Source organism: Nomascus leucogenys, chromosome 22a (genome assembly GCF_006542625.1).
Source record: "Nomascus leucogenys isolate Asia chromosome 22a, Asia_NLE_v1, whole genome shotgun sequence".
NCBI lineage: Eukaryota > Metazoa > Chordata > Mammalia > Primates > Hylobatidae > Nomascus > Nomascus leucogenys.
This window is the reverse complement of record NC_044402.1, coordinates 49,399,813-49,421,297: the sequence shown is the minus strand read 5'-3', so window position 1 is coordinate 49,421,297 and position 21,485 is coordinate 49,399,813. Positions and strand designations below refer to the sequence as shown.

At 45.5% G+C, this 21,485-nt stretch overlaps 2 protein-coding genes across 2 annotated transcripts in view; both read left to right on the top strand.

Moving 5' to 3' along the window:
* The first annotated feature begins 1,592 nt into the window (after positions 1-1,592).
* On the top strand, positions 1,593-21,262 carry LOC100596893 (histone H3.1-like). Its single transcript, XM_003271965.3, has 2 exons — positions 1,593-1,919; positions 20,892-21,262. The coding sequence occupies exons 1-2, from the start codon at positions 1,593-1,595 to the stop codon at positions 21,219-21,221; spliced, it is 657 nt and encodes a 218-aa protein (XP_003272013.2). The 3' UTR covers positions 21,222-21,262.
* Positions 20,789-21,485, top strand: part of LOC100596554 (histone H3.1) — a 41,908-nt gene continuing 41,211 nt past the window's right edge. Inside the window, exon 1 of the mRNA XM_003271964.4 lies at positions 20,789-20,802. The gene's annotated coding sequence lies outside the window, so the exon portion shown is untranslated. The remainder of the gene's footprint in view (positions 20,803-21,485) is intronic.

The window sequence follows — 21,485 nt, the reverse complement described above, 5'->3', positions numbered from 1 at the left end:
TAACTAGACCCCTGCCTCTTAAAAAAAAAAAAAAAAAAGGCTGTGCGCGGTGGCTCACACCTGTAATCCCAGCACTTTGGGAGGCCGAGGAGGGTGTATCACAAGGTCAAGAGATCGAGACCACCCTGGCCAACATGGTGAAACCCCGTCCCTACTAAAAACACAAAAATTAGCCAGGCGTGGTAGCGAGCGCTACTAGGGAGGCTGAGGTAGGAGAATCGCTTGAACCCAGGAGGCAGAGGTTGCAGTGAGCCGAGATCACGCCACTGCACTCAAGCCTGGGCGACAGAGCGAGACTCCATCTTTAAAAAAAAAAATACCGGGCCCAGCGGCCCTCGCCTGTACTTGGCGGACTGACAGCAGAAGGAACACTTGAGTCCCAGGAGTTTGAGATTTCAGTGAGCCATGACCTCGCCACTGCACTCCAGCCTGGGCGACAGAGCGAGACCCTGTCTCAAAGAAAAACAAAACCCAAACAAAAGTATTTCTGGTGATCATTTGCTCCTGTGAATATAATAAATGTTAAACCAACCTTTTTGTTGTTTTTATGGGTCTTTATCAATACCAGAACCTGGTAGTCCTTTGATCAACTAAAATCTCCAACCTAATAAAATGCTGTTGTCAGAACTACCCAGATTCACTGGCAAAAATCTAATCACTGACCCAAACCTGTAATTCCGCGCATGCTAATGAAATTAAACAATGATTTACATAATTAATCCAATCAGCCATTGGATTGCGTTAAACTCAGTTCATGAAGAGGTCAGATACCATTTATTGGTATCATTTAGTCAAGCACCTATCAAACTCCTTCCCCACACCACACTGGACAAAACTAAAGTTTTGGTGTTTTAGGGGAGAATGTGCCAGCCTAAGTTTAAATTGTTTTTGTTCTGGGTCTTGGTACAGTCATTAAAAGATTTAATTAAGCTGTTACAAAACGGAACTACTTTTTGAAAATACTAGCAAATACGTTGTTCTACTGTATGTATTTTTACACGATCCGAAATAGGAAAAATGACCCATTGGAAATGAGTTTAAGACTACGACTGACCTACACAAATTCTAGCTCAGATTATCTTTTTATTGGGGGAATCAACATGATTGGTTGAAAACAATAAATAAAATTGGCGCGGAGGACGGGCGCGGTGGCTCACGCCTGTAGTCCAAGCACTTTGGGAGTCCGAGGCAGGCGGATAACTTGAGGTCAGGAGTTTGAGGCCAGCCTGGCCAACATGGTGAAACCCCTTCTCTACTAAAAAAAATTAGCAGGGCGTCGTGGCGAGTGCCTGTAGTCTCAGCTACTCAGGAGGCTGAGGCAGAATCGCTTGAACCCGGGAGGCGGAGGTTGCAGTGAGCTGAGATCGCGCCACCGCACTCCAGCCTGGGCAACAGAAGGAGACTCCGTTTGGTTAAAAAAAAAAAAGGGGGGGTGGGGGGGTGGGGCAGGAACCAAATGAAGATAGTATTAAGAACCAATCAGGTTTTTCCTACAACAGTTCTGACCAATCAGGATCAGATCATCGTTATAAATTCTGGTAGAAACCACTGCTCATTCAGCTGCTTGCTTTCAGAGCATAGCTTTCTCAACTATGGCCCGGACGAAGCAGACAGCTCGCAAGTCTACCGGCGGCAAGGCACCGCGGAAGCAGCTGGCCACCAAGGCAGCGCGAAAAAGCGCTCCCGCGACTGGCGGTGTGAAGAAGCCCCATCGCTATCGGCCAGGCACGGTGGCCTTGCGCGAGATCCGCCGTTATCAGAAGTCAACTGAACTGCTCATCCGCAAACTGCCATTTCAGCGCCTGGTGCGAGAAATCGCGCAGGATTTCAAAACCGACCTACGTTTCCAGAGCTCGGCGGTGATGGCGCTGCAAGAGGCGTGCGAGGCCTATCTGGTGGGGCTCTTTGAGGACACCAACCTCTGTGCTATTCACGCCAAGCGCGTCACTATTATGCCTAAGGACATCCAGCTTGCTCGTCGTATCCGTGGCGAGCGAGCATAATCCCCTGCTCTAGCTTCGGTTTCCTACCTGCTTCCAAGCTTCCAAAGGCTCTTTTCAGAGCCACTTACGTTCTCACTGAGGATAGCTGTCACACCATTGGTTGACTGTCTTAAATCAACTTTAAAGCAGGGGTAAACTGGGGGAAAGTCGTCAAGGCTTGTTCATTCTGATTCTTTCCTGTGTCCTTTGTCTTCTAAGATGGTCCTTTTCTCTGGTCCTCAGTGAACCATCTCACAAGGGTCTCACTTTCTCCGAGGAAAGTCGGCAAATCTGTATATCCAAGGTCAATCAGCTTCAAGGGGAAAGCCAAAGTCCTTCCTGCACATGCTGTCCTTTGGGGATAGCATCTCCTGAACCCCATAACTAACAATTAGATTACAGGTTGCATGAGACGCCATTTTTAACTGAAACGGGCACTGGCCTTGGGCCCCTGGAAGCTCGCTGAAAATCACTGACATGAGGCCGGTTGATTTAGCACATAGACACGGGAGACTTCAAAATGAAGACCCACCCACCAATGAGATATAGAAGTTTATATATCACCTTGAGGTTATAGAAAGTGCAAGCTTGGGTCCTGGCAAAACAGGGAGAAAGGAAGAGACTTGGCTAGCAAGGGGGGCGGGTCTTGTTATGTAGATGAAAACACACAGCTAGCAGTCCTCAGAAAAAATAGATGGTAAATGTCTCTTGTCAGGGTGGGCGTGGTGGCTCATGCCCTCCACTTTGGGAGGCAGTGGAAGGAGGATTCCCTGAGCCCAGGAGTTTGAGGTCAGCCTGGGTAACAGCAAAATCCTGTCTCTACAAAAAACAAATAAAAAGAAAGATGGGTGTTGCAGTGCACACCTATAGTTCTAGCTGCTCAGAAGGCTGAGGCAGGAAGATTGCTTGAACCCATGAGTTCAAGGATGCAGTGAACTATGATTGCACCATTGCACTCCAGCCTGGCTGACAGAGCAAGACGGTCTCTTAAAAAATAAAAATAAAAAAAGGATCAGACTCTCAGTTAATCTCTCCTAAATCCAGGAAAGGACAAGAAAGGGAAAGCCTGGCAACAAATGGAAATTTCCCCCACAAAAGACTGATCTGCAGGGCCTCATCGGTCTCCGGGCCCTGAGGCAGCCATTTTAAAATAGGGCAAAGAAATATCTTTTGGCCGGGCGCGGTGGCTCACGCTTGTAATCCCAGCACTTTGGGAGGCCGAGGCGGGCGAATCAGGAGGTCAGGAGATCGAGACCACGGTGAAACCCCGTCTCTACTAAAAATACAAAAAAATTAGCCGGGCGTGGTGGCGGGCGCCTGTAGTCCCAGCTACTTGGAGAGGCTGAGGCAGGAGAATGGCGGGAACCCGGGAGGCAGAGCTTGCAGTGAGCCGAGATTGCGCCACTGCACTCCAGCCTGGGTGACAGAGCGAGACTCCGTCTCAAAAAAAAAAAAAAAAAAAAAAAAAAGAAATATCTTTTGGGGCAAAATATTTTTATTTCCTTCACTTTACTTTCCCCAAGAGATTGCTTTAAAGGTTAAATGCAGTAATAAATTCTAGGGCCTAGGACAGTGCCCCAGAAAACACATTAGGTACACAAAAAATATTCATTGAACCTGATTTTATCTCTGAATCTTAGTTTGGAGTGGCTCTTGTGGGAGACTAAAATATGCCACCCCGAAGTATACTTTGTCATATTTCAAGATGGCTATTCAGAGAAACTGCAGACATAGGAATAGCCCTGAAAAACTCTTTTGTAAAAGAAATGTATACCTATCAAGGAAATCTACATTAGTAAACAGTGGATGCAAGTACTGGCTTTCTCTGAGGCCCCCTTTCCTGCCTAAAGAGGAATCTAAGACTGACTCAAAGGAGAGAAAACTACTTTGTCACAGGCTGTCAGCTATTCTGCGATTACCTGAGAGACTTTATCTACATAACAAGAAAGCCTTTGCCTTTCCTCACCTGGTGCCTTTGCCTTTCCTCCCTCACCCTCCTACAACTTGTGTCACCACCTCCTCCAAACCCCCAGAAGTCTCAAGACCTTTTTTCTTTCTGTAGTCTCAGAATGGTATTAAAATGTCAATTATTTGGCCCTTCTGAGAGAGAAATAATATAGGGTGATCACAAGAGAATAGAAAATTCCAGGCAGTAGTTCACGTGACTAGCAAAAAGGAAACTGTTGAAATAGCTGCACAAGCTAGGAGCCAAAAAGACCCTGAAAACCGAAATGTTTGCCAAGTTGGCTAAGTCCTACTTGACCCAAATGGCACTGGATTTGACCTAGCTTTCACCTGGGACCTTATTATACACTTATTAACATACAAATTAGACACCCACTAACACCATGACAGTTCTGAGAACACCCATATTTCATGGAAAAATGGATGGCCCCACAGTTCTGAGAAATTATTACCCTTTTCCAGAAATCTTCATGAATATTCCACCCACTGGTTAAAGAAACCCATAAAGATAGAAGCCCCAATCACTCCTGGGCAAGACTGACTCTCTTGAGTAAGCCTGCACTTCCCTTCCTTGAGCATGTATTTTTCATTTTGCAATAAACCTCTGTACTTTCACTATTTTCTGACTTGTCCTTGGATTCTTTCTGACAGCAGTGGCAAGGGCCTGGACACTGGCTGAGATCAACATCCTAACCGCGTTTGGGTACCTCCCCTAGCCCACCGGTATCATTTCTTGGAGTATTGTATTTTGTGAGGCTCCTGTGCATATGCAGGTAATAAATTTGTATGCCTTTTTTTTTCCTGTTTATCTTTCTACTGTTGGTTAATTCCAGAGACTCAAATTATTGAAACTTCAGAAATCAAAGCAGAAGTTTAAAACGACCTCCACCCTCAGAAATGGAGAAATACAACTAAATTCTCTGACAAGATTGGATTGAGAAGTCACTCTTGTAACTGGTCAAGATTTGGGAAATAATCCAGTTTGATCAGTAACACAGAACAAATCACTTTAATGATGTCACTTCTGCTAATGGCCAGTCATTTTTATTTTTTATTTTCTATTTATTTATTTTTATGATTTCTGTTAGCTTCTGCTTCGCAAAGCAACATTTTCCAATCTTGTGTGGCAAAACAGGAAACATTTTTCTTTAGGAGGCAGAAAAGATGAGAACAAATGCTTCAGAACCACTCCCTCCTCCCCAGAAGTGTTGAAGCCCTGAAAGGGTATTAAACAAGAGAGCAAGCAAAGTCACCGAAAATATATTATAAATAAAGCTTCTGTAGATTTCCACTCAAACGAAATCTGCTACAAAAACTGTTTCCCAAAAATATGGTTCTCAATATGAAAGAGATTCTAGGCCTGACCCGGTGGCTCAGGCGTGTAATCCCAGCACTTTGGGAGGCCAAGATGAGTGGATCACCTGAGGTCAGGAGTTCGAGACCAGCCTAGCCAATATGAGGATAAAACCCTGTCTCCACTAAAAATACAAAAATTAGCCGGATGGGGTGCGCACCTGTAATCCCAGCTACTCAGGAGGCTGAGGCGAGAGAATCACTTGAAAACACGAGGCAGTGGTTGCAGTGAGCCAAGATTGCACCACTGCACTCCAGCCTGGGCAACAGAGAGAGACTCCGTTTCAAAAAAAAAAAAAAAAGATTTCAAAATGTAAAAAACATGTTTTTCTATATATCTGCTGATAATAATAAGGTTTCTTATCTGCACGAGATTAGAAATACTGAATTTTCTGAGACGGAAACTAGTACAAGCCACATTAAATTTTTAATATACATAAGTAGTGTAGAGAACCAAGAGAAAAACTTCCCCTTTGCCCTCTGAAGTTTCACTGAAAAATCAACTCACAAAGTGCAAATTAATAAGAGAAATGGCAAACAAATTTATGATGTATGCATGCGAGAGAATCACTGAGTGATCATCCAATATCCCAATAAGGCCCAAATACTTATATAGCCTTATTTCAGAAGGGAGAGGAAAGATGGGAAATATAGGTAATTTTGTTTACGGGCAATAAATAACAGGGAGAATGAATGGCTTGGGGAACAGAGATTAAATGTAAATAATTCTCTTGGGAAATTGACCTAATCGCCTCCCAAAGGCCGCATCTAATATCACCACATTGGAGACTAGGCTTCAACAGTGAATTTTGTGAGGACACAAACTTTCAGTTTATAGCACTGGGTATAACTTAGTGTTGGATGGGAGACGGAGAAACTCACACTCTCATGTGGTGGTTTACTGATGGTGGCTTTGCAAAAGACATTTTGGAGAACCATTCCTTCTGTGCCCAGGCCTATGCTCCAAGAAAACTCTCCTATAGACCCATATGAGGACATACCAAGAATATTCATCAAAGTGATATCTGTAATAACATGAAAGTAGAGGTAATTTAAGTGAACGAATAAGTAAAATATAGTGGATGAACACTAGCAAATGCTCTCTTTTCTGAGCTCAAGATATAAGCAAATGTCAAAAACAAGAGCTGAACTCAAGACCCCATCAACCATACTGCCACTCAATTCATACCGTAAAAGAAAAGGACTGGGCGCGGCGGCTCACGCTTGTGAGCCCAGCACTTTGGGAGGCAGAGGCGGGCAGATCACAAGGTCAAGAGATGGAGGCCACCCTGGCCAACATGGTGAAACCCCGTCTCTACTAAAAATACAAAAAATTAGCTGCGCGTGGTGGCACGCGCCTGTAGTCCCAGCTACTTGGCGGGCTAAAGCAGGAGAATCGCTTGAACCTGAGGGGCGGAGGTTGCAGTGAGCCGAGACCGCGCCATTGTACTCCAGCCTAGTGACAGCGAGACTCCATCTCAAAAATGAAAAATAAATAAATAAAATAAAATTTGAGGGACTTCTAAATTTATTATGCCAAAGGGGAACTTAAGCCCTGAAGACTGATTCATGTAGCATATTTTCAATTCTGCCTCTTAGATTATAGTTTAACTCTTTTCCTCATTGTTCTTGTTCTGTAAAAGTCTAGCAGAGATCAGACCTCCCCCCTTCTAATCACTGATCTTAGTTATGCATTATCTGCCTTCTTCACTGTCCTTTACCTAACTCAGACCAGATGATGCTCAAGACCTCATGACAGCTACATCTTCTTGAGGCTCAGAAACTAATAACCAAAAATATGGTGGGTTGACATGCTGAACTGAAGAAGCTTCAAGTTCTCTCTGACCATGGCTTCCAAAATCTCTAAATCCTCTATCTCAAAGCACTGGATGAAGTTGTTCTCTGAAGTTCCTTTATCTGCCTAAAGTCCCAATCCACCAACGAGAACAATTGTTTTTTATTCTCTTCCCTGTAATCTCACTACCTACTATAGAAAAAAAAGATCAAGAATGTAACCACTGACCGGGTGCGGTGGCTCATGCCTGTAATCCCAGCACTTTGGGAGGCCGAGGTGGGCGGATCACCTGAGGCCAGGAGTTCGAGACAAGCCTGACCAACATGCAGAAACCCCGTCTCTACTAAAAATACAAAAAATTAGCTGGGCGTGGTGGCTCATGCCTGTAATCTCAGCTACTCAGGAGACTGAGGCAGGAAAATCGCTTGAACCCGGGAGGCAGAGGTTGTGGTGAGCCGAGATCGTGCCATTGCACTCCAGCCTGGGTGACAAGAGTGAAACTTGGATTCAAAAAAAAAAAAAAAAAAATGTAACCATACCTGAACAGACCCTTTCACAAGACAATGTTGCCTCCCAGGAGCATTCAAATTCCAAAAAGAACTATTTACAAGTTAATCTCTTTTCCCCAATCCACTCATTCTACCTAGTAATCATTTATTGCTCCTCAACAGAATCCCTCTTCTCACAACCCTCCGGTAACTTGTTTAGCTATGACCCAAGTCTTCATTCTTTCTGTAACCTTTTTCTAGCTTAAGAATGTTTGTAAACTTTTGTATACTGTTGGGAAGTGGGTAAACACTCTGTGGTTGTTTCCCATGTGCATGTTAACACATTTGTAAGGCTTTTCTCTTATAAATCTGCCTTTTGTGATAAAATGTTGTAAATGACTACAGGACACCAGGGAAGACCCCTTACCTCTTCACTATTGATTCTTATTATAGATGAACTTCCCTCTTTGCTCTCTTACACAAAGACTTCGTCACTATCCTATTGTATAAGATGGAATTTTAAATATACTCTTTTAAATGCGAAAGAAAATAAAAACAAGCTGTAACTAATCAAATTGTAACACGTAAGCCACCTTTGTACAGAAACTTAAAATTCTACTAAATGTCTTTGTTTTCTATCGATAGAAGCAAGATCTTTAGTTTTATCTTTGGAGCGCTGATTGATTCCGTTGATCCTGGAGTCTGTTTTCCAAATGGCTATTCCCAGCTTTCATTTGAATAAACTTAAAAAAAAAATTCTTAATAGAGACAGGGGTCTTGCTATGTTGCCCAGGCTGGTAGGCTGGTCTGAATTCCTGGGCTCAAGCGATCCTCCTGTTTAAGAAAGGGTTCCCAATACAGACCCCAAGAGCGGATTCTTGGATCTCTTGCAAGAAAAAATTAAGGACAAGTCCGCAGTGCAAAGTGAAAGCAAGTTTATTAAGAAAGTAAAGGAATAAAAGAATGGCTACTCCACAGAGCAGCCCTGAGGGCTGCTGGTTGCCCATTTTTATGGTTATTTCTTGATGATATTTTAAACGAGGGGTGAATTATTCATGCCTCCCCTCTTTAGACCATATAGGGTAACTTTCTGACGTTACCATGGCATTTGTAAATTGTCATGGCCCTAGTGGGAGCGTAGCAGTGAGGACAACCAGAGGTCACTCTCATCACCATTTTGGTTTTGGCTGGCTCCTTTACTGCAATCTGCTTTATCAGCAAGGTCTTTATGGCCTGTATTTTGTGCTGACTTCCTATCTCATGCTGTGACTTAGAATGCTTTAACCGTCTAGGAATGCAGCCCAGGAGGTTTCAGCCTTATTTTACCAGCTCCTATTTAAGATGAAGTTGCTCTGGTTCACACGCCTCTGACATTCCCACCTTTGCCTCCCAATGTGATGGGATTACAGGTGTGAGCCACCACGCCCAGCCAAATAAATTCTTTACAACTAAATTCTGACCTTTCAATGATAGGTTGAAAGACTTTCAGGAGAAACTAAGAGGTTACCTGATAAAGAGTTTTGCAAGTCAGGTTTAAAACCATAAGCACTCAGCCAGACGTGGTGGCTCACGCCTGTAATTCTAGCACCTTGGGAGACTGAGGCGGGTGGGTTGACTGAGCTCAGGAGTTCGAGACCAGCCTGGGCAACACAGTGAAACCCCGTCTCTACTAAAAATACAAAAAATTAGCAGAGCGTGGCGGCCTGCGACTGCAGTCCCAGCTACTCGGGAGTCTGAGGCAGGAGAATTGCTTGAACCTGGGAGGCGGAGGTTGCAGGGAGCCGAGATCGCACCACTGCACTCTAGCTTGGGTAACAGAGCGAGACTCCGTCTCCAAAGAAACCCAAACCATAAGCACTCAAAGAATATGGAACATATGGCATAGTAAACGTCAGGCAAGAGGGCGGAGGGCAGTCACGGTGGCTCACTCCTGAGATCCTGGCACTTTGGGAGGCTGAGGCAGGTGGATCACCTGAGGTCGGGAGTTGGAGTCCAGCCCGACCAACACGGAGAAACCACGTCTCTACTAAAAATACAAAATTAGCCAGGCGTAGTGGCACATGCCTGTAATCCCAGCTACTCGGGAGGCTGAAGCAGGAAAATCCCTTGAGATCCACCATTGCACTGGAGCCTAGGCAACAAGAGCAAAGCTCCGTCTCAAATAATAATAATAATAATAATAATAATAATAATAATAATAATAATAAAGGGGCACGGTAAGACGAAGAGAAGTCAAGAAGGGCAGTGGATTCTGTATATTCAAAGTTCTTTAATTGGTATTTTTGTTTTGCTTTTTTAGAGACAGGGTCTCACTCTGTCACCCACGATGACGTGCAGTGGTGCCATTGTAGCTCACTGACACATCAAAGTCCTGGGCTCAAGTAATACTACCCCCTCAGCCTCTGGAGTTGCTGGGACTATAGGCCAAACCACAGTACCTGGCGTCTTAATTGGTCTTAATACCACATGGAGGCATTATAAGCTTAAAGATGCAGGCGGAGCGAGGTGGCTCATGCCTGTAAACCCAGCACTTTGGGAGGATGAGGTGGGCTGATCTCTTGAGGTCAGGAGCTGGAGGCCAGCGTGGCCAACGTGGTGAAACCCCCTCTCTACCAAAAAATACAAAAATTAGCCGAGCATGGTGGTGCACGTCCCAGCTACTTGGGAGGCTAAGGCAGGAGAATCACTTGAACCCAGGAGGCGGAGGTTGCAGTGAGCCATAGATCGCACCACTGCCCTCCAGCCTGGGCAACAGTGAGACCCTGTTTCAAAAAACAAAACAAAAACAAAACAAAACAAACAAAAAAAAGCACTTAAAGATGCTTTGAGGATGAGAGCAGGGATGGTGATTTCTCTGAGGCAGGGCCAAGGAAGAAGGAAAACTTGATGTTTCCATGTCTCATGTTTAAGGTTCTGATCTGGCAAAGGCTAATGAAGTAGAATACAAGATTTTAGAAAATAAACTAATGAACAGGAAAAGGCTGAATAGCAAATGGTGTTTTGTTTTGTTTGAGACAGGGTCTCACTGTGTTTTATATATATGTGTGTGTGTGTGTGTGTGTGTCTTTGTGTGTGTGGTGTGTTTATGTGTGTGTATGGGGGACAGGAGAAGTGAGAACTAGAAATACTAATAAATAAACTACTGTGGATGAAGACCAAAGAGGGGGAAAAAGCCATGTAAAACACAACCTATCAACCAATTCTAAAGCCTTAAGCAAAACAAACAAAACTGGGTGTCAATGAGATAAATAGGTGGCATATCAGATGGAAATTTTTAACTATATTAAAAAGGATTGAGGCCAACACTGAAACCACCTTTGCAAAATTATGACAGTGAAAGAGATCTAACTTAATAAACTCCATCTTGCTTCTAACCTCCTGGCTGTCCTTGTTCATTCCTGGGCATAGGCTGAACTAACTTTGGGAGAAACATAGTTTATAGTAAGCCCAGCACTTTGGGAGGCCTAGGTGGGTGGATCACGAGGTCAGGAGTTCAAGACCAGCCTGGCCAAGATGGTGAAATCCCATCTCTAGTAAAACTACAAAAATTAGCCAGATGCAGTGGCAGGAGCCTGTAATCCCAGCTACTTAGGAGGCTGAAGCAGGAGAATCACATGAACCTGGGCGGCAGAGTTTGCAGTGAGCCGAGATCGCGCCACTCCACTTCAGCCTGGGTGACAGAGTGAGACTCCGTCTCAAAAAACAAAAAACCAAAGACCATAACAGCCCTTTCCCAGGGCAGACCTCCTTCTTGCTTGGGGACTAGACACAAACATGAGCCACAAGATTAGAAATTATGGTTTAGGAGACATGCAGCTGGAGGCTACAAGATTCAGACCCTCCCTAAACTGCTTTTAAGATCAGCACTTGAGATGTTTTGCAGACCCTGCACTTGATGAATCAGCTGGCACCACCCAGATCGATAAACTGGTTCATCTGATCTTGTGGACCCCACCCAGGAACCCACTCAGTGCCAGAAGGCAGCTTTGGCTCCCTATGCTTTCATCCCTGACCAGTCAGGACTCCTGGCTCACTGGCTTCTCCCCATCCACCAAGTTATCCTTAAAAATTGTACTTCTGTTCCAAAGGCTGGGAAGAACTAAGCTGCCCCAGCCCCTCCCATTTCTTGGGCAGGGCTCTTTCCTGTTGTGTCTTCCGCTGGGGCCTGTCCTGTACCGAGCTGTCTGTTCCAGCCTTCATCCTTCCTGGCTGTTGCTTTTCCTCTTAAGGGCCTCAGAACTCTCGCTCTTCCTGGGCTGAGGGGGAATGAGTGTTCTTGCCATTTGCCAGCCTAATGCGCATGCTTTCTGCCTCTGGTAACAGCAGTGAGTGAGCCCCTCAGACCTGCACTCTGGATGTCTCCTGCTTTCAAAGATTCTTAATAGTGAATGCTTTAAAATTAAAGTCAACACGAAATGGAAGTTTTCCCAGGGTGGAAAACAAGAGGAAGTGCTGCTGTAATTGGGAGCACAAGGGGCCTCCCAAAAAGGAGCCCCACCTCAGCATCACTGCCTTAATCGTGGCCTCCCTGGGGTGGGTGAGGTTCTCTCCTCCCTCCCTCCCTCCTCCTGGGGTGGGAGGGTGCTCCTATTCCCATCTCTGTGTTCCCTGGAGGCAGGTATCACAAAGCATTTGTGAATTGCTTTAGGTTCGGGGACACCACCCACTCAGGACTCTTCCCCATCATCCCTTCCATTGCCACACCCTAGATCCAGCCTCAGGAACTAACAAGTTTTGAGAAAAGCAGGTGGTAGAGCAGCAGCTTGGTGCTCTCAGCGGTGGCTGGCTGGCATTTTTCTCTAGCATTGTGGTGCCACCTTCCCTCCTTGTCCCAAGGTTATAAGGCCTTGTCTTTTTCTTTGGAATCATAAAGTGGAACAGAGTCCCCAGAACTCGTGTGGCCATTTCTGCCAGCATCACTCCCCAGTGCTTGTGGGGTCCCGGTGTACCTAAAGGGAGAAGGACCCCATGTGCTAGCCAGAAATATACCGTCTCTTGAAGGAAAGCAGCTCAGACTCTTAGAGCCAGCTGTGGCTTCGGACCCAAGGCCTGACCTAGGCTGCTATCCTAATATTGCAGGAGGGGCCTATCTTCCAAGCCCCACCCTAAGGGTTAGCCCTTGGCCAAATCTTTTGCCGTCTGGGCCCAGCCAGGCTTTTCTGACTAAATAAGCAATAAGTGGCTCTAAGCTGACTGAGTTGCAAGGACCCTTTCCGCCCTCCCTTGTATCTCCATGTTTTTCCACATGGAGGAAGAGCATGTGCCACCCCCATTCCTAACAGGCTTGTGCAAGGGCTTGGTGTGGGACCCATGACCAAAGCCCAAGATGGCTTGGTGGGAGTGTCCCTGCTGCATCTGCATGAAGCCCCTGCTTTCTAGGCCTCACTCCCATCAGAACCCTGCCTGCCCACCTGCAACTCCCCCACAGCAATGCCATTCGCACTTGCCCCAGAGAAACTACTCAGTCAAACCTAGCCAGGGTCCATTCATGTGGACCAGAGCCAGCCTAGTCATTATTTGCTGTCGGGTTTCCAGTTTCACCGTGTGTTAGGGCGAGGGATGATTGTAAAATTTGCTCCTCAAAGGAATCAGGCCAGACTCAATTTTGGAGGGCAAGACAGGGAGGGGGCCGCTTCATCCCAGACTCTCTTCTAGGGCTTCCCACCATCAGCCCCTCCCACTTGAGACTGGTCTTTGGAAGGCAATAGGCCACCATGCCTGGTCAGCACCAATTCAAGCCATGCCAGGAATCTGCCTACCTGCCAGGTTCAGTTCTTTTAAGGTGCCTCTTCAGGGACACAGTGTGTCTCTCTGATTGGGCTTCTAAATCAAAAGCCTGATGTTCATGTCCCTCTCATAGGGGGAGCTTTGGACACAGGACCAGTTTGGAAAAGGGTCAGGTAAGGGTTTCCACTCTGCACATTGTAGAGGGGACACTCTGTAGGTCCATGGGTCCCTTACCAGAGAGGTTGAGTGAATTTGCCTTAAGTTAACCTGGGAACTTCTGTTGAGCTTCCTCCTACTTCCCAAAGATTTTAAGCATTTTGTAAATGTATAAACTCACCTCTGGTAACAGTGGCCCAGATGCTGCTTTGTGCTAAAAGCATGGGAAACGTAAAGGCAGTCTTTCCCTGGGAAATGGATGCTATTCTATTCTGCTGCCCCTACCTGTTCCTGAGGCCTTGTTTAGAAAGAAAATCCCCTCAGAAGGCTGTCTGGCACCCAGTGTCCTCGCCAGGCCAAGTATATGAGAAAGATAAGTCCATTTTCCCTTTCAGGTCCTCAGTGGATTACTTAACCACTGCTGTCCCTCGGTCCCTTTTTCCTAAACAGGGGTTTTAGTTCTGTCTTTTTCTCCTTTTTTCTAAATGCTGGTAAATATCTACATTCAGCAAGGGAAGAGGAGGCCAGAGGTCAGGCCAGCTGCCCCATTCTTTTAACGTTGTCGGGCCTGCCCCTGGAGCGGACCCTCCTCTTTGGGCCTCGTGAGCTTTTTTGCTTATCATGTTCCATTTCGTGCCGATTTCCACCTTCAAGATGCTACTTGGAGGGTAGGGGATCTGCTTCCCACTGTGACTGGGCTATGGGATTCTGACTACCTTGCTTACAAATTCATGGTTTGATAAATTTGTTGTATTCAAAAACTTGAAATGCAGGACGCCATTAAGTGTCTGTTTATATTTTTGGAATATTTGTATTACTTACAATTAATTAATAAAAGTGGGTTTAAAAAACCTAAAAAAAAAAAAATTGTACTCCCCAGGCAACCCCCTCGGGTCCGCTTCTACGCTGTGGAAGCTTTGTCCTTTCGCTCTTCACAATAAACCTTGCTACTGCTAAAAAAAAACAAAAAACAAACAAAAAAAAAAACAAACAAAACTATACTCCCCGAATGCCCGGCTCTGCGTGAGTTACTCTTTCTCTATTCCAATTCCCCTGTCTTGATAAATCTGTCTAGGCAGGGGCAAACTTGGGCGGTTAAAATACTCTAAAGTAAGGACATTAAGAAATTGTCAGAGACAACTTCAGCTCAGCAAGCATCCCTCAGAACATTGAAAAGATAAGCACACTTCATTCATTCATTTGCTTAAGCATAGAAAGAATTATATGGAAATGAAAACACTGGCAACATTTCTCTTGGAAAAGTAAAAGTTTTTTTTTTTTTTTTTTTTGAGACAGAGTCTTGCTCTGTCGGCCAGGCTGGAGTGCAGTGACATGATCTCAGCTCACTGCAACCTCCGCCTTCAGGGTTCAAGCGATTCTCCTGCCTCAGCCACCGGAGTAGATGGGACTACAGGCGCATGCCACCACGCCCGGCTAATTTTTTGTATTTTTAGTAGAGACACGGTTTCACTCTGTTAGCCAGGATGGTATCGATCTCCTGACCTGGTGATCCGCCCGCCTCAGCCTCCCAAAGTGCTGGGATTACAGGCGTGAGCCACTGCACCTGGCCAGGAAAAGTAAATCTTTTAAATCTCTTTTTAAAATATCTTTTTAATTTCTATTATTTATTTCTTTTGTTTTCTTTTTTTCTAGTCAATCTTGAAGCATGGTAGAAGTACAATTTTTTTTTTTTTCAGACAGCTTCTTGCTCTGTCACTCAGGCTGGAGGGCAATGGTGCAATATTGGCTCACTGTAACCTCTGCCTCCTGGGTTCAACTGATTCTTGTGCCTCAACCTCACGAGTAACTGAGATTACAAGCACAGGCCACCATGCCCAGTTAATTTTTTGTGTGTTTTTAGTAGAGACGAGGTTTCATCATGTTGGGCAGGCTAGTCTCACTCTTCTGGCCTCAAGTGATCCACCTGCCTGGGGCAGTACCACTCTTTTTTAAGGTGAAGAGAATACACAATTTATCCCAATTAAACAACAAGGATATACTGAGCAACTGTCATTTCAATTAACATTATCATAAGTAAGGAAAACACAAAGGAGTCATTTAAAAAGTACTTAATTTAAATGAAACAAACTTTCTTTTTAAATTAAGAAATCTTCTATTTGTTTGCATGCTGATAGGAGAAGAGAACTAACAAAGTATCTGATTTAACGATTTAACATAGAGAATTTACAAGGGGCCGGGTGTGCTGGCTCACACCTGTAATCCCAGCATGTCAGAAGGCCGAGGCAGGTGGATTGCTTGAGCCCAGGAGTTTGAGACCAGCCTGGACAACATGGTAGAACCCCATCTCTATAAGAAATACAAAAATTAGCCGGGAATGGATGGTGGCTCACACCTGAAGTCCCAGGATCTGGGGAGGCTGAGGTGGGAAGATTGCACTCCAGCCTTGGTGACAGAGCAAGAGCCTGCCTCAAAAAAAAAAAAAAAAAAGAATTTACACCTCTGAAAAACACAGATGTCAATGCTGTAGGGTACAGAAGTTGTGAGACCATAAGCATAAGGGTCACAGCCTGAACTATAACAAAAACGAGGTTAACCGCCGGGCGCGGTGGCTCACGCCTGTAATCCCAGCACTTTGGGAGGCCGAGACGGGTGGATCACCAGGTCAGGAGATCGAGACCATCCAGGCTAACACAGTGAAACCCCGTCTCTACTAAAAATACAAAAAATAAGGCCGGGAGCAGTGGCTCACACCTGTAATCCCAGCACTTTGGGAGGCCGAGGCGGGCGGATCACGAGGTCAGGAGATCGAGACCATCCTGGCTAACACGATGAGACCCCATCTCTACTAAAAACACAAAAAAATTAGCCAGGCGTGTTGACGGGCGCCTGTAGTCCCAGCTACTCCGGAGGCTGAGGCAGGAGAATGGCGTGAACCCGGGAGGCGGAGCTTGCAGTGAGACCAGATCGCGCTACTGCACTCCAGCCTGGGGGACAGAGCGAGACTCCGTCTCAAAAAAAAAAAAGAGGTTAACAAACGAAAAGCATAACAAATGTATTTAATCAAAGTTTTATCTGACACTGGAGGCTTCAGCAATGAAGCTCCAAAGACCCAGGGAAAACTCTATTTTCATATGTACCTTCAATGAAGAATAGACAAACATTTAGAAATCTGATTAGACAAAGACAGTATTGAAGAAACTTAGCACGGCTTGTCCAGATTCTTCTTGGCCTCTCTGTGTAGCATTCCGTCCTTCTAGGTATGGTAGGACCCCTTTGGAATGACAGTCTTCAAGGGAAAAGGGAGAGTGACTTTCTAGGTTTTAAGGCTTGCTTTGAGGGAGAGGAGTTGTAGTTTCTGTGACCTGCTTTGGAGAAGAGACCTTCTGGTTTGTATGACTCGCCTCCAGGGGAGAACAGGAGGAGGTCGGAAAGCCCTTGCTTCTGAGGTTCCTCCAATCTCCTTTAGTTCAAAGTACTCAGCATGCCAAAATGTGGTGTGATCTCGGCTCACTGCAACCTCCCCCTCTCAGGTTCAACCAATTCTCCTGCCTCAGCCTCCTGAGAAGCTACAGCATGTCAAGATGCCATACTTTGGGGAATTATGTTCTGAGCCCCAACAATGTAAATATTCCCAGGGCAAACTATTTATTTATTTATTTATTTATTTATTTATTTATATATATTTATTTAGAGATGGAGTATTGCTTTGTTGCCCAGGCTGGAGTCCAGTGGTGTGATCTCGGCTCACTGCAACCTCCGCCTCCTAGGTTCAAGTAATTCTCCTGCCTCAGCCTCCTGAGTAGCTGGGATTACAGGTATGCGCCACTATGCCCAGCTAATTTTTGTATGTGTTTTTAGTAAAGACAGGGTTTCACCATGTTGGCCAGGCTGGTCACCAACTCCTGACTTCAGGTGATCCAACCGCCTCAGCCTCCAGTGCTGGGATTACAGGAGTGAGCCACCGCGCCCAGCCCAAGGGCAAAATGTTTTCAAGGCAATCAGTAAACCAGAGATCTTTCACAGGATTGTGAAAGGAAAATAAATCTCAGTACCCCAAAACCACTAAGCCATGGAAAAAGTCAAGCTGGGAACTATGTCAGGCAAACCTGCCTTCCATTTTATTCCTAAATAAGATAGCTACAATAAAAAGCTACATACCTCCCTTACAATTTTCCCATAAGGAAATTCCTTGTGGACAACGGATACAGAGAACTCAAAACCATCCTTCTGAGGCTCACCTGAGACACATGTGTATCTATCTGATTGCTTCCTCTGCCCTATTATTTATGTAAAAATGCAGATTCACTGAACCAGAAGAGTAAATTGTATATTCAACGGGAGGCTGATCTTTGACGCAAAAGAATGCAGTCTTGGCCGGGCGCGGTGGCTCACGCCTGTAATCCCAGCACTTTGGGAGGCGGAGGCGGGCAGATCATGAGGTCAGGAAATCGAGACCGTCCGGGCTAACACGGTGAAACCCCATCTGTACTAAAAAAATACAAAAAATTAGCCGGGCGTGGTTGCAGGCTCCTGTAGTCCCAGCCACTCGGGAGGCTGAGGCAGGAGAATGGCGTGAACCCGGGAGGCGGAGCTTGCAGTGAGCCCAGATCGCGCAACTGCACTCCAGCCTGGGCGACAGAGTGAGACTCCCCATCAAGAAAAAAAAAACAAAAACAAAAACTGCAGTCTTTTGTCTCGAATCTACTGCTAACCTGGAAGCCCCCACTTTACCGGACCGAACCAACGTACGTCTTAGTACATCTTAAACATGTTGATTGATATCTTATGTCTCCCTAAAATGTGTAAAAGCAAGCCATACCCCAGCTACCTTGGGCACATGTTGTCAGGACCTCCTGAGGCTGTGTCAAGGGCCCATCCTTAACCTTGGCAAAATAAACTTTCTAAATTGATTGAGACCTGCCTCAGATACCTTTTGGTTTACAGGATGTTATATAGACAACCAGAATATTCCTCCCCCAAAATATAGCACTTGGCTATAAGGATTATTTTGAGAAACAGCTGACACAGAAAAAGCACTGAAAACGGTAAAAGTTTCTCTTTTATAAAACAACAAAAACAAACACAACTCCTTTCATATATAAAAGATATTTCCCTTGGTAAAGATCTCCTCCTTGGTTATATCAGAAGAGGAAAATGGCCCCCAGAGGCAATTCTTACCACCTGAGATTATTTGAACCTGCATACAAGACTTTATTAGTTAATCCTTATCTTCCATTAGTTTACTCCCTGTATTTTCCTTCCCACAATTTACTCCCCTAGGAAACCACCACCTCTTCAAAATGCTATACAACCCCCCAGGTCTGTCTGCCTCCATGGGCTTTTACTCCCTTTCTGTGAAGGCTCCCATATGCATATGTACAATAAGAAATCTTTTCCCCTGTTAATCTGCCTTTTGTCAGTTTAATTTGTAGGGCCCAACTACAAAGCCTAACAGGGTAAAATAAAAGTTTCTTATTCTACAGTTTTCTTCACCAGATAAAGGGGCACTTATAAGGGTTTTCAGTGCTTCCAGATTTCATCTTGAAAAAGTTAATTATAAAATAACATATTCAAGAACATGTTTTATGACGCAAAATGCTGCCTAGTTTTTCTGTAGTTGGAAAAGAGGATTGCTAAGATTAATGCACCACATTGAGATACAGGGTTTAAACCTTCAAGGTTAAGCACTTAGGTTCTGTTGTTAAAAGAGAGGGAAAAAGGCTGGGGGCAGTGGCTCACGCCTATAATCCCAGCACTTTGGGAGGCCAAGGTGGGCGGATCACCTGAGGTCAGGAGTTCGAGACCAGCCTGGCCAACACGGCAAAACCCCGTCTCTACTAAAAATACAAAAATTAGCCTACCGTAGTGGCGGGTGCCTCTAATCCCAGCTATTTAGGAGGCTAAGGCTGGAGAATCGCTTGAATCCAGGAGGTGGAGAACCGCTTGAACCCGTGAGGGGGAGATTGCAGTGAACAGAGAACTCGCCATTGCACTCCAGCCTGGGGTGACAAGAGCGAAACTCTGTCAAAAAAAAAAAAAAAAAAAGGAAAAAGAAGCCAGCCTACCTCAGTGAGAAATTAACTAACACAACATGAGTATGTAATGTTTTGCACATACAGTAATCATAGAGTAGTTCACAATGTACTTGGAGAGACTGATTTTTAGAATAAAATTAGATATTTGCTAAAGGGGTAAATAATCACACACATTTGAAACATAAAAGGTAAACATTACTGAGAAATGAAATCTGATAGCTGGAAGGCAGGGCAAGGCAGGGCAAGGCAGGGCCAGCCTAGGTCAGGAAGGTCATCCAGCATTTATTTGTAACTTTTTTTTTTTTTTTGAGACGGACCCTCACTCTGTCACCCAGGCTGGAGTGCATGGAGTGCAGGGGCTCGATCTTGGCTCACTGCAACCTCCGCCTCCTGGGTTCAAGCGATTTTCCTGCCTCAACCTCCTGAGTAGCTGGGATTATGGGCGCCCTCCACCACACCCGGCCAATTTTCTTTATTTTTAGTAGAGAAGGGGTTTCGCCATCTTAGCCAGACTGTTCTCGAACTCCTGACCGCGTGATCCACCTGCATCGGCCTCCCTTAGGGCTGGGATTACAGGCGAGAGCCACCGCGTCCGGCCATTTGAAACTCTTTTTCTTGGAATAAAGTCATCCTTGGTCTTTCCCTCCTGCACTTTATTTGTAAATGTAAAAGACAGGGTTTCTGGGCACAGCTGATTTCCTAGTTCAACAGAAAAGAGGAACAGGAGGAGCTCAGGCGGCACCTTCACCACTCTAAGGAAATACAGGGTAAAAGCCACCTTTCTTTCTCAAACAGCTTCCTGAAGTGTTTCTAGGTGGAATGAGGGAAAAAAAATAGAAAGTCAGTTCTTGCCCCAAAAATGTGGTAGGCGAGGGACGGAAAGGAACAGAAAGGACAGCTACAGAAAGAGTAAAAGGTAAGGAAAAGAATAGAGAACCAAATTTGAGAAAGGTGAGGAATCCCACCTTGGAGCTACTATCAGGCGTTGTCTTTTGCAGTCAGCCACTCCATAGGCTGATCACTTCGAGTTTGTACGGAAGCGGTTTCTACACGCTATTTCACAAATGCCCGAAACGACTGTGATTACCCCTCTAGAGACGGCGCCACTTGATTCCAGCAGCCACAAAGCACTAGAACAATCGATGCTAAGAGGTGACAGGAAAAACAGGTTGCAAAGACCCAGACAACGGAATGCAGCGGTGGTCAGCCTAAAACACTGCAGAAGGGCAAGATGAGCTGAGTAATTTTTAACTGGGCATCATTTTTAGAATCTGGAGTTTAAGCACCCCCCTTTCCATTTTTTCCTGAAGTCGTGGGCAGGGCGCAAGGTCTGTGAATTGGCTGACCGGATGCAGCTGGTGTGGAGGGTTCTCAATCAGGTCCGATTTATTACTATAAAAAGTACTGCTGCGAGACTTGCCCTGCTGCATTTTGTTTAGTACGAGCCATGTCCGGGCGCGGCAAAGGCGGGAAGGGTCTGGGCAAAGGAGGCGCTAAGCGCCACCGCAAAGTTCTGCGCGACAACATTCAGGGCATCACCAAGCCCGCCATCCGACGCCTGGCACGGCGTGGAGGCGTTAAGCGCATCTCAGGCCTTATATACGAGGAAACGCGCGGAGTTCTTAAAGTATTTTTGGAGAATGTAATCCGCGATGCAGTTACCTACACGGAGCACGCCAAACGCAAGACAGTCACGGCCATGGACGTGGTTTATGCGCTCAAGCGCCAGGGCCGCACCCTCTATGGCTTTGGCGGCTGAGTGTTTTACTTACACGGTTCCTCAAAGGCCCTTCTCAGGGCCACCCATGAAGTCTGTGAAAGAGCTGTAGACTAAAGACCCTTAATTTCCTAAGAACATCTAAACGTATGGCAGTTTTGGCAAATTAGCGATTCCACATAAGCAGTCGCTAAAGGTTGAGGTTCGGTGCCCCTTTCAGCATTACTTGGTGGTTAAAAGTGCCGGATTCTCTGATAGACGGCCAAATCTATAACGCCTCTGGTTTTTGGAAAAGTAATAGTGAAA